The sequence below is a fragment of the Pristis pectinata genome, chromosome 9 (assembly GCF_009764475.1).
Source record: "Pristis pectinata isolate sPriPec2 chromosome 9, sPriPec2.1.pri, whole genome shotgun sequence".
Classification (NCBI taxonomy): Eukaryota; Metazoa; Chordata; class Chondrichthyes; order Rhinopristiformes; family Pristidae; genus Pristis; species Pristis pectinata.
Window position 1 is genome coordinate 43,612,301 of NC_067413.1, and position 13,403 is coordinate 43,625,703.

The window sequence follows — 13,403 nt, forward strand, 5'->3', positions numbered from 1 at the left end:
TCCATGTACACTGATGTTTATTTTGCTCTTTAAAAATTGTACAAAAAATAAAATACAACTGTCTTTTTAAAGTCTGAAAAGATCCCAACTCCCATTTCCAAAAATATTACCTTGTATACAGTTTTGCTCAATTTGTAAAAACGTTCAAGTTTCCCAAGTCCTTTAAATACCCTGGATTGCAGTTTATACAGTCATTTTGTAAAATCTCATGATGCCTTTCAAACTTAATATATAGACAAAAGGAAACAGGTTTTATATTAAAAAATAAAAATACACAACTACCACGAAAACCCTCAACCCAAAGAAAGCATAATGGCAGTAAACATGCCTTATGTAAAATTTAATATTGCACATTATAGACATTATTTTTACAATTATATACGCTATTCTCTATTTCAGTTAGTGTCAAATTCTACTAAAAGTGATATTATTGGTTCCCTTGCTACATAGACAAGAACCAAGGCAGACACACAGATGGTTCTGTATGACCTGCTGGAGCATTAGGTCTATCAATCTTAATTGCATATGTATTTGACTAACAAGCAATCAGATGATGTACAAGCTCTCATGATTACTTTAAAAAGGTAATAAAACAAGTCGCTTTCCAAATGAAGGAACAATTGGAGTGACATTTACTTTCTCATTCACAAGCTTGTCTTCTGAGGTATCAATGAATGCATCTACTATGGAAAACAGGTATGTGATTGGAACAGATGATCACAACACAAATCTGACTGCAAATACCATGGAGTTGAAAATAAGAGGATACCAGGCATGATTGTATCCAATGCCTGTACCAACTTAATTGTCTATAGCTAAAATAGTGTCCTCTAAGTAACACCATCATGGTGCTCATTCTGAAGTCATTGAAACAATCAATATAGTAGTATCTAAAGCTGTCAATATTTGAAACTTATGAAGTATAGAGACATGCCAGTTCAGCTTCATTGATTTCTGTAACATGTACACAGTTTGTTCACTTGACAGGAGCGAACTCCTTTCCATTGGTCATTAACAGTTATTCAGCAGTCAGGCTGGTGACAGCAGTATGATCAAACTGTGATCCAACTCTGAAGTACATTTAGTTGGAAGGCTCTCCCAAGTTCTTGTTAAATTTCAGTCAGTGTGATCTTCAAGCTCTCACCCAGACTTTCAATATTGAGAATGAAAGTATCTTCATTGGAGTAGTGTTCAATGATGTTATCATCCATATTCACCAAAATTCTAGTTTAGCAAAGGAGGAAGGTTAATTCTTGTTTAAAGACTATTTCTGCTGCAGTAGACTTGCCAATCTACTCCTGTAGATCAGAACATTTTCAACAGAACACAAATTTTTTGCCACACTGATATATTACCTAAATTCCTATGCAATGTTTCTAGTAGCGTTATCAATTAATCACAGTTAATGTATGTAATTAACATGATAGTAAATTAATAGTAAATTAAAATGAACACAAGATTCTCAGGGCCAGTTTCAGCCCAGTACATTGCCTCAGCTCACCCCTCCTCCTTCCCCAGATCAAGTCTGACCAACCCTTCAACTCCCTCCTATTAAATTGGTGGTGGGAGCTGTCTTCACTTTCCTGACCTACTCTTTTTCTTGTGTGATTTTAAGAGTAAGTTATTTGTCAATGCACCACATGGTGAGCTGCTGATTGTAGGCTGGAAGAAATCAGGGATGCACATGAAGACAGAATTGGAGGAATGCAATGATCTGTTATAGGACTGGTGGAGGTTACAGAGAAAAGAGCAAGACCACAGAGAGATTTGAACAGAATGACAATTTCAAATTAAGAGGTTAAGATAAAAATGTTCCATTGGACCATTTAAATTAAAAACCGAAATCTAACAATAACCTCTTTGAATGGCCCTATCATCCTTTAACATTGCTATTTATGAAAGCCATGATTTCTTAAAAAAAAATCACTATTAAATCACTACCACCCTAATGACTATTAACTTAGCAACCCTTATTCCGAGAATTGCCAAATGCAATTAAAAAATAAGTTGTGGTGGGTTTGAAAAAAATAATCTAGTATCGCCTTTTGTGTTTTTATTTCTATTGAAGGTGATTCAGTGTATAAGAAACCACTTTTCCTCAGGTACCATCACAGCAAAATGTTTCAAGGCATTTAAAAGGAACGCTATCAAAAAATTTGACACCAAGCCACATAAGCAAATATTACAGCAAACAATCAAAACCTTAAAAGGAGTTAGAGAGTCATACAGCATGAAAACAGGCCCTTTGGCAAATCCGTCCATGCCGACCAAGATACCCATCTAAGCTAGTCCCATTTGCTCCACATCCCTCTAAACCTTTCCTATCCACGTACCTGTCCAACTGCCTTTTAAAAGTTTTTACTGTACCTGCCTCAACCACTTCCTCTGGCAGCTCATTCCACATACCCAACCATCCTCTGTGTGAAGAAGTCGCCCCTCAGGTCCCTTTTAAATCTTTCCCCTCTTGCTTTAAGGTATGCCCTCTAGTTTTTGATTTCCTTACCCTGGGTAAAATGACTGTGAACAGAATGACAATTTGTCATTCTGTTCAAAAGACCCTATCTATGTCCCTCTTGATTTTTTTTTTAAACAGGAGGATCTAAAGATTAGTGAAGGAGTAGTTCAGGGAGTAAAGCTAGAACTTGTGGCCTTGGTGGCTGAAGGCATGCCTGCTAATGATGAAACCATTAAATCTGGGGTTAATTAAGAAGCCAAAATTGGAAGACAAACATCTATCCTGATGGGTTATTGGGCTAAGGGATAGTACACTGAAGGATTCATAAACAAGGATGAGTATGTTTTTTAGCTTTCTTTTTTAATGAGGAACCAACATTGACCCATAAGCACCAAAGTAATGGATGAATGAGAGGGGGTCAACAAAACTGCTGCCCACTTCCTAGTAAAATGAGTAGGGCAGCCAGGAATGCATTGGAACAATGGATCTAACAGGCATGAGTGAGCGTTTCAGCAGCAGAGTTGGGTGATATTACTGAGGTGGAATGCATGGCTAGAAGCTCATCTTTGGGGGGGGTGGAGGGGGGGGGGGGAAACATATGTGAGGAACACAGTTCAGTTTCAGATAGATGCATGGGAGGAGAATAGACTTAAACCAGGGAACAGGGTGTGTGATGGGAACTGAAAATAATGCCTACAATCTTCCCAGTGTTCAGTTGATGATAGCTTCTGCTCAAGCATTATCCACATATTTAAATTTCTCACATTTCCTTACAACATAGTAGGCCATTCATCCCATCAAATCTATACTAACTTCCACAGGAATCCTGTCAATCCCATTCTCCAATTTATTTCCCTGTAACCTATTCCCTTACACACACATGTCCAATGCTCCCAATAGTCACTAATACAAAAAATAATTCATAATAGCCAATTAATCTAATAATCAGCACTTCTTTGGGATATGGGAGGAAGCCAGAGCCCTCAGGAAACTCAAGCAGTCACAGAGAGAAGGTACAAACTCCACACAGGCAGCACCCAAAGTCAGGATTGAACCCAGGATTTTGGAGCTGAGAGATGGCAGCATTGTCCCTTTTTACGTTGACAAAGCAGTCTGCCAATTTAGAGACAATAGAAGGTAAAGGGTTCTGGGGGTTAGGAGGAGCTGGGTCTTCCCAGTGTAAACAGGAAATGGCTCAGGATAGATCCTTGGGGGATACCAGAAATAAGGGCGCGGGTAGAAAGTGAAGCACGCAGTCAGCTGGCTGTGACTCGATGGATCACAATGGAATTAGGGAATGCTATTTTTATCCCCTGGAAAAGAAACCCTGGAATAGCATCCTCTGGTGGAGAAACATTGGCAGGGGATTTTCTGACCAACTATGTCAAAGACTTTGATTAAGGCTGATTCAATACCATTGTAGGGGTGGAAGAATTCACAACAGGAGTTCTGGTAAAGATTGGTATGAATTAGGGAGTGACAATACATTCAAATATGTTGGTCAGGACGAGAGGGTTGGAGATGTAGGCACCAATTTTTGCATTTTTCTGTCACAGTAAACCGTTATTTCCCAACATTGCTTTAACCCAGACAGAAAACTCACACAGGAAATCTTCATCCCGGTTTCCAGTTGAAAAATACCAGTTACTCAAACCAGTAACTTATTCTGGACCAGAAAAGTGATGAGTTAAGAGAATGCCTGCTTCTAAAGTGTTGCATTCATCATCAGTGACCAGTAAGATTCCTCCACTTTGCCAGCCAGCAGCTGTTCCTTGGTGAAAAACTCCATGATGCTGGAGGAACTCAGCAGGCCAGGCAGCATCCGTGGAGAAAAGCAGGCGGTCAACGTTTTGGGTCAGGACCCTTCTTCAGGACTGATGAAGGGTCCTGACCTGAAACGCTGACCGCCTGCTTTTCTCCACGGATGCTGCCTGGCCTGCTGAGTTCCTCCAGCATCACAGTGTTTTTCATCTAGATTCCAGTATCTGCAGTCCTTTGTTTCTCCAGTAGCTGTTCCTTACCCCTTTTTGCTTTTCTTGTAAATTTTTCCAATTTTTTCTGCTGGAAATCCATACTTGTCAGATAACTGTCAGTGAAAAGGGGAAAATAAAAGGTAGAATTAGCAGTCCTAATCCATCAGTTCTTTGAATTCCTAAGTTAAAGGACTCCAGGATAACACTTTCAAAAGAAAAAAAGAAATTCCCTCACAATGATGTTTCCCCAAACAGAATTATATTTTCATTTTTGTTTCACTGTGGATCTAGCTCAGAGTCGAGACTGAAAAATGCCAAGGAATTCTCAACGACTGACTGTAATTAAAATGGAAACTTATGTGCAGCCATTCCATTGCACAGTGTTTAATATGTAAACATCCTCCATCTCCACACACTTCCTCTGACCCTTTGTCAACTCAGGAAAAGGTGGCTGGACATGTAGATTACAGCCTTCTGACTAGAGGTTTATACACACACTGGAGTCAGTTTTAAAGTATCGGTGGGGGTTTGGAGGGGAAATAAGAGAGGCAAGAAAGAACAGCATGAACCCCAAAGCAGGTATTGCTGCCAAATGTTGATTTTGGCAGCACAGCCTCACTCAGATAAAAGCTCCTGAACTCCTGCCTGGCATCCAGGCAGGGTCACTAGCTGGCGTGAGGGGGAATATAGCTCTGGGAGAGTGTGGCCGATGATCTGTGGAAACGAGCACCGGCGGACTGTGGGAGAACCAGGCTGAAGCAACTCCAGCTGTGGGGGCTGTGCACAGGCGCTCGGCGGCTGTGGGGAAGTTCCATCATCGTTGTGAGGCATATGCTGAGATGGCCAAGGACTCCTTTGGGGGGGATCTAGAGGGAGCACTCCCTCCTGGCACAGTAGATGTGACAAGGTATTTAGAAAGAAAACCTTAACCAGCTGGTGACTCCAGCCTTGCCTCTGCTGCTAAGTTCCAGTCAATATGGGACTTCCATTGACTTGTTAAGAGTACACTCCACTCTCTAATTCAGAGGAATGAGGGGGTAAGCTAATGGAACAGTGCAAGATGCAGAGAGGGATTGACTAGATAGATGTAGAGCAAGTCTTCCCCCAGCTGGGAGAGACAGAATGAGGGGTATGACCTTAGGTAAGGAATTGGCCTTTTAGAAATTTCTCCATCTCAGTGGGTTATAAATCTTTGAACTCTCTGCCTCGGATGGCTGCGGGTGGTCAGTTATCCAGTATATTCACAATTGAAATTAATAGATTATTGGTTAGTAATGGAATTGGAGAATACATGGATGTGGCAGGAAAGTGGGTGCAAGTACAAGATCAGCCATGATATTATTGAATGGCAGAGCATGTCTTAAAGTGCTCCTGTGTCTATTTCTCGTCATTTTATGTGGGATTAATTTGGCATTGTTCTCAGCCTGCCGTAGCTAAAGCATTGCCCAACATGAAAGCCTTTAGAGAGCAAATAGATCAGATGGACATGGAGTGGGCTCAGACCAGTAAAGTCGATGGCCTGATTTTAATCCCTCCCACTACTGGAGGGAGTCACATACTTAGGTTCTTTCATTTTGATTGTCCTGGTGCAGAAGCAGTTGACGATGCAACTCAAGCCTGAATATGACTACTTGTTGCTTGGTTTGGTACCCTATGGTTAAAACTTGAGCACGTCTCAGACTTGAATATTACAATAAAGTATCATCACACTTACTGCATCCATCAGCCCTTTGACTGTTGGCGACTTCAGCATCAACGCGTCAAACACTTCATCAGACTCTTTTCGTACATAAAGCAGGACTAGAAAAACAAACATTCCAACATTGAAAATATATTTATAGATTTACCACAATGTCACAGTAACAAAAAAACTCCTCACACAACTGCTGTTGGGTTTTGATTCCATCATTGTTTTGATTAATAACAGAGGTAATGTTATGAAACCATGGTCCCACAGTGGAGGCCTGCTATGTAGGGTACCTGTCAACAGTTCCAGTCAACCGAGCACCAACCTACCCTGGCGGCGGGGAGGCCACATGCAACGGCGGCGCAGTTTTTCCAAGTGTAAACTTTATCACTTAATGCTGGTGAAAAGTACTGGCTTGAACAGCATGGCACAGATGCTATAACTACCAATCTATTCTGCTGGCAAATGAAGCTCTGGAGAAAGCTCACAATTTTGTAAAAGAACATTTTAATAACAGCTTCATCTTAATTTAGTCAGTACCCACCAAACAACTAGTGGGAACAAAGCATGATATTGCAAGACAAAATTTAATATGGGTTTAGTTACATTATCCAAGTCTTAACTTTCAGAAGCAGCAAGCCATAATCAAGATTTAAAAGTAATGGTGTTTGAGTGATTGTGCAAGATCGAGATTTACAAACAAATATAGAAGGTCTGCAAGACTCTGACCACAAGGAGGAAATAAACTACATTTAAGGTTATTGCTACAGTATTAATTGTGCCTTCGTCTCATCCACACTTCTGAATTTTGAACACAGGCTTCCAGACAGATATAATCAAACTTCCAAATGATAATGATCTTCCTATTCAAGGTTTTTAAATTGTTTTCTAAAGAAGACCGTGTTCTTTTAGTTTGATGAGGTTCACTATAAGTTAAGTTAATGTATTTTCATTGGCACATTGGGACCCAAGTTGTATTGTTGATTCACGCTTAAGCATCTTGACTTTTAGTATCAACAATTTTAAAAAAAAGTAATAGAGTATAATTCTAAAAGGATCTTGCATCAGTAGTTAGCTGCTACCCTCCCAATGGTCTTTTGAGCATGGTATGTGAGGTAGGGGTTTGAAGATGTGCCATACAACAGTAGCAATTGGCACCAAGAGTACCTTTAACCAAACTGGCAAAATTTATTTACCAGCACCAACCCACATCTTTCACATAGCAACACTGGAGCTCAATGCCAAAAATCAGAATAATGCTTCACACTGACTGGCACACTTACCCAACAGGCACAAACTTCATTTATTACATTTCTATGAAAATCCTGACCATCTCCTCACAATAATGAACTTCTGGATGGCTTCATTAAGGGGAGGCAATTAAATGATAGTACAGACTAAGTCAACTCACTGATGAAGGGTAGATTTTTCCTTTCCAAACTTTGAAGTAAATTCCAACTCCAACTATGTACTTGACTAACCCTGTGGCTCACTATTGTAACTGATTTTTCCCTCACCCTTTAATCTCTCCTTCATTTTCACCAATCCTCCTTAATAGTTATTTCTCCTTTCCTCTGAAGCACGAGTTTTCAAAATATGAAATAAACAGGTGCAAATTATTCCCTCTACTTTCCATAATGCTTTGTAAAAGTATGTATAAAAGATTGATCCATTTACTAAAACAAATTACATTGTAAATGCATTGTAAAATAAGTGCTTGAAATTACTCATTTTATAACCACATCTGTTACTCTCTTCTATAAAATACTCTTGATTCTAGTGTAAAGGCATCATTTAATCTTGTTTTGACAATTTTGAGTACAATCATATCAAACACAGATCATCCTGGAATGAAGCTCACTGGAAAAATCATTAATCAGCCAAAAAACTCAACTGGAATCTGTATTTAGTATGGCAGAAGTTACCAGCAAGTTCAAACTATCAAAGACCCCATTGAAAATTGAACCAAGCCTCTCACCTGCCGGTGGTTTCAGCTATGTGCTTATGGTTACTGGTGTTCAAAGGTTGCAGTGGGTGATGGGAAGAACCCCACAAAAAATTTAAAAAATAAGTTTAAATGTCTCTAGTCATTAATAAAATTCAGTATACACTGGTTTGAATTCCATAGATGCACATCACCCCCACAGCAACTTTTTTTTGCATTTTGGCAACTTACTTCCAAATACAGTTCAAGGGCCACAAGAGTGTATTTCTCTTAGTGACTTCTCTGCCAATTTCAGTAGGAGCCTCTAACACAAGTTCCACACAGCACTAGTTTAATCTCAAAGTAAGATACAGTAGGAGATTACCTTTTTTATGCACTTCTTCTTTAATCTGTTTGGTGGCTGTTGGGGGATATTCATCTTCCAGAGACCGGAGCATCCTTTTTACAAGGACACTGTGGAGAACAAACTTGGTTAGAATCTCAAGCCAAAAAGGGGACACTTTTTCCATTTGGACTATTACAGATCAATGTTTCTTGCACAGAATGCTTTGCCTTTTCATAAATAATTATGGATGAAGTTGGCAAACTAGTTCTTAAATGAACCTAGTAATTTTGTCTCCATAACTACAGCTAGACGTTAGTTTCATACACTGATCGTTCAATAGGACGTAGAACAGTAGGAACAGCCTTCAGCCCTCTATGTCTGTGCTGATCACGATGCCAATCTAAATTAATCCCATCTGCCTGCACATGGTCTGTATTCCAATATTCCCTGCCTGTTCATGTGTTTGTCTAAATGCCTCCTAAACATTGCTTCATACCTGCTTCTACTCAACATTTCAGGATCAGTTTCTTCCCCTCCATCAGATTTCTGAATGGTCCATGAACACTACCTCATTATTCCTCTTTTGCACTATTTATTTATTTTTGTAACTTATAGTAATTTTTATGTCTTTATGTTTTGCATTGTAGTGCTGCCACAAAACAACAAATTTCACAACATATGTCAGTGATAAAAAACCTGATTCTGATACTACCTCCCCTGGCAGTGTGTTCCAGGCAACTAGCACTTTGTGTAAAAAAAACTTCTCACCCATCTCCTTTACACTTTCCCCTTCTCACCTTAAGCTTATGCCTTCTAGTACTTGACATTTCCACCCTGGGAAAAGGTCTCTGACTATCTACCCTACGCCTCTCATAATTTTATATACTTCTATTAGGTTGCCCCTCAATGCTCCAGAGTAAACAATCCAAGTTTGTCCAACTCTCCTTATAGCTAATACACTCCAATCCAGGTAACATCCTGGTGAACTGTTTCTGCACCCTCTCCAAAGCCTCCACATCAGACTTCTGCGAAACCGCTCTGTCCGCAACCGTGATCTGCATCTCCCCGTTGCCAGTCACTTCAACTCCCCCTCCCACACTATCACTGATATGTCCGTCCTCTGCCTCCTCCACTGCCAGGAGAATTCCAAGTGCAAACTGGAGGAACAGCACCTCATTTTCCGTCTTGGAACCTTGCAGCCTAACAGCACGAACGTGGAATTCTTCCACTTCAAGTAACACCCACAACCACCATGCCTCTTCTCTTCTTCCCTTTCCTAGCCTCTCACTCTTTTTTCTACCTCCCCCCTTTTTTCCTCCTTACCTTTGACCCATCCCTGGTGGGTCTGCTCTCCCCCTCATCCCCCACACCTGCCTATCACTATCTCATACCTGCATCTACCTATCACCACCTTGTGCCCATCCCGCCTCCCCTCTTTTATCTACCTATCACTGCTCTGCTTTTCCCTCCCATATATTGGGCTTCCCCTTTTCCTATCTTCAGTCCTGAAGAAGGGTCCTGACCCAAAACATTGACCGCCTGCTTTTCTCCATGGATGCTGCCTGGCCTGCTGAGTTCCTCTAGCATCATAGCGTTTTTCATGAAGAAAAACTTTTTCCATTTCTTTCACAGCAAACTGAAAGACTGCTGTTTTTCTTTGTTGCCTAGACTGGGCAAGTTTTATGGCTACACTGAAAGCCAGCAAGTCGATTGACAGAATCTGACATAATTCCCTATAAACTCTTGAGCATAGAATGACTGAAAAATGACCAGTTTTTAAGGCATCCTTTGATCTGATTAACTGTGTATCTGAAATAGAAGGATACCCATCATGGCTCATCTACAGACCTCAGAAGGCCATAAGATTGGTAGCATTAATTGATTTTAGTTGTAAAGATGTCAAGTTTGGTAAGCTTTAAATGATCATTGTCCCATCTTTTATCTGGAAAATGAACGTGAGCATCAAATGGAGTGAGGTCCGAGCTCTGTGCTGATGCTTGCCCTCCCCATACTGGGAAAGAAACAGCATTTGCTCCCTAGAATCACACTCGAAGAATGATTAAACCTGTGGAGGACCCAAAAGTGTGCTGGAACTCATGGGTTTGTGTCCTATAGGGAGTTAGGATATTCATGGCAAGTGCGTAGAGGTGACTGTATAGTTAATCACAAGTTAAAATAGGATAAACAACGTGCTGCCCCACTAGTTTATTCTGCCAAGGCTGGGCAGAGCACGGAAACAGACTCTTCAGCTCACTATGTCCATGCTGGACATCAAGTACCTATCAATATTAATCCCATCAAACAGCACTTGGCCTGTAGCCTTTTTAAGCCCTGGAATTTTAAGTGCTCATTTAAATATTATTTAAGTATTGTACCCATCTCCACCACCCACTCAGGCAGTGCATTCCAATTTTCAGCAACTCTCTGGGTGAAATAATTCTTTCTCAAATCCACTCTAAATTTCCTACCTCTTATCTTAAACCACTGCCTTTGGGTTATAGACATCTCTGCTACGGGGAAAAGTTTCTCACTGTATACCCCATTTATGGCTCTCATAATGTTGTATAGTTCAATCAGATACCCCCTCAGCCTTCTTTATTCCAAGGATAACAAAGCCAGCCAATCCCATTCATAGCTGAAACGCTCCATCTAAGGCAACAGCCTGGTGAATCCCCTCTGCACCTCTCCAGTGCAATCATATCCGTATGAAAGGCCACAACAATTGAAACAGCTTTTAAATCGGTCTTCTTCAACACTAAATCTAATCATAGGGTTGATTTAACCCAAATGCTTGCAATTGAATTGAACTGGGGTGGAGTTGGGAGGAGGAGGGTGGTTAAAATTGAGATTTTGTGCTAAGAAAATTGCTGTATTATTTCAAAGTTTCTGTATCATCTGTTACAATGCAGTTCGAAAGCCCAGAATAGAAATGCTGATGGTTCTAATTTGTCAAATCCTGGAAGCCCTTCCTCACTCTATGGCCTCTTTAGATAGATGTCTTGATCGGCCATTGGCAAGGCTACCAATGGCACTATAAATATTATTCGAAGAGATACTGCTTAAGCCTGGAACCCTATTCAATGAGTGTGTAAATGTTAAATACTAGAATGGCATTGACCATAAGGATGGGCTTTCATTTAAAGAAGCAACACTCAGCCCTGTTGCGATAATCTGGCCAAGAACCCTAAAATATTCTGCTGATCAGCACCAACTCCCAGAAAAAAAATGAAGAAAGAGAAACAGAATTCTTACCCTTCCCTCTCCATGTCGTCTGTGCTGACGCTGTACATCTATAAAACCAAAAGGGCAGGTTGTCAGAAATGGACCACAATCGATTATGTGGAAAATTTGTACATTGTAGTCCAAAATATATACATTGGTACTTTAACATTTCAAATCAGGGAGATACATTATCAATATAGTTACCATTGACCTCTGATGGTGAAAGGTACTGGAAGTCCCAAAAAATGCATTGCCATTTTGAAACCTCAGCATTGATAATTTCTAATTCCACCTTTGTCTGCAATTATGATCAATTTGAGGGGATCACGTTTGCAACTTGTCCCCTTACCAGGAGCAGTTAATTTCTCAACATCTGAATCCATAAGCCCCTTTATGTGTTTGCTTTAAATGGGTTACAGTTTCCATTAAACCGAGGGCAGTCAAACTTTGCATTTTTCAACCCAAACTATAAACAATATTTTATCAACAGAAACTAATATTATAGGGAAAGTTTGGTGGCTCACTCTCCTCCACCGGGTCCCTGGAGAAGCTAATAGTGCTAGGAGTAAAGTCCTAGTGGAGGCAACAGAGAAGCAGGTCCTGAAGATGATGGTGGGGTCCCATCAGAATACCTGCAACGTTCTCACAATGAAGGAATTGGGGAGAGACTGGAATTAGATGCAGATGTTATGGTTTTAAAATTTATGTCGAGATGGTATGCTTTTAAAAAGAAATGGTATTGTTGTAGGCTAACATAATCCCTGTAAGTGTATTATGGTGACCAATTTTCGGAAGAATTAACCCAAGCTTTGATACCCTGGCAGAGTGGCGCAGTGGGCAGTGCTGTTGCGTCATAGCTCCAGCAACAAGTTCAATCCCAACCTCAGGTGTCACCTGTGTGGAGGTTGCATGTTTTACCTGTTGGTGTTTGGGTTTCCCCTAGATGCAATGGTTTCCTCCCACACCTCAAAGGCATGCTGTTAGGTTAATTGGCAACTACTGTAGGCAAGTGGCAAAAGAATTAAAAGTGTGTTGATGGGCATGTGAGAGAGAGTAAGCTGCAGGGCTACAAGGAAATCAGAGGTGGAATAGGATTGATGGGCTAGGAGCCAGTATGTGCTGAATGAGAAGCTGGTATGGACTCAATGGGTTGAATGGCCTCCTTCCCCACTGCTATCAGGTTTCTGAGCCATTCACCTCTTTCACATCCCCTTCATGGTGGTGCTGCCACGTTCTCGTACTCTTAACTCTACCTTTCTCAGTTATTCTGTTATTGTCAATTTAGCAATTCTTTTTGCACTACTTCAGATCGCACTACCATCTTTGTACCATTCTGCTATTCTGTGCTCATCACTGTTTTATTGTTGTATTTATTATTACCATGCATACTGTTTACTCTGTGAGCTTCATGCGAATAAGGAATTTCATTGCACCCTGGTGTACATGACAATAAACTAATCTGTAAATCTGTCTGCACCTTCATCAACTACACCTCAAGGGGCAAGGGAAAGACAGCTGGTGGATAGAAACATACAAAACCAAGGTGTAAATATTACTGTTACTCTAATGACCAAAGGGGTGTTGCTGGGTGCGGAAGGAGCAGAGTTTGTACCTGCCCACTCCTCTGGAGGTTCCCAAAGTGGATGTCTGGAATGAAGAGAACTGGCTGCGAATCCAGGTCGGTCATGGTTTTGAAGAAAGTCGCATCACTTCGCTTCTGCATAGCTGCAGTGTTCAGTTTGGTTTCTGATGCTGAAAACCAGGGAGGAAATGCATTATTTAATATCCCCAGAGGA

General features: G+C 40.7%; 1 protein-coding gene across 5 annotated transcripts in view; it reads right to left on the bottom strand.

Moving 5' to 3' along the window:
- The window catches only part of grhl2b (grainyhead-like transcription factor 2b), a 106,953-nt gene continuing 93,550 nt past the window's right edge, over nucleotides 1-13,403 (bottom strand). For all 5 annotated transcript variants that reach the window (XM_052023592.1, XM_052023591.1, XM_052023595.1 and 2 more), the window contains 6 exons: nucleotides 13,220-13,359; nucleotides 11,638-11,675; nucleotides 8,425-8,513; nucleotides 6,143-6,228; nucleotides 4,477-4,541; nucleotides 1-1,224 (listed from right to left, as the gene is read on the bottom strand). In XM_052023592.1, coding sequence (XP_051879552.1) covers nucleotides 1,110-1,224; nucleotides 4,477-4,541; nucleotides 6,143-6,228; nucleotides 8,425-8,513; nucleotides 11,638-11,675; nucleotides 13,220-13,359 — 533 coding nt within the window. In that variant the 3' untranslated portion in view covers nucleotides 1-1,109. The remainder of the gene's footprint in view (nucleotides 1,225-4,476; nucleotides 4,542-6,142; nucleotides 6,229-8,424; nucleotides 8,514-11,637; nucleotides 11,676-13,219; nucleotides 13,360-13,403) is intronic.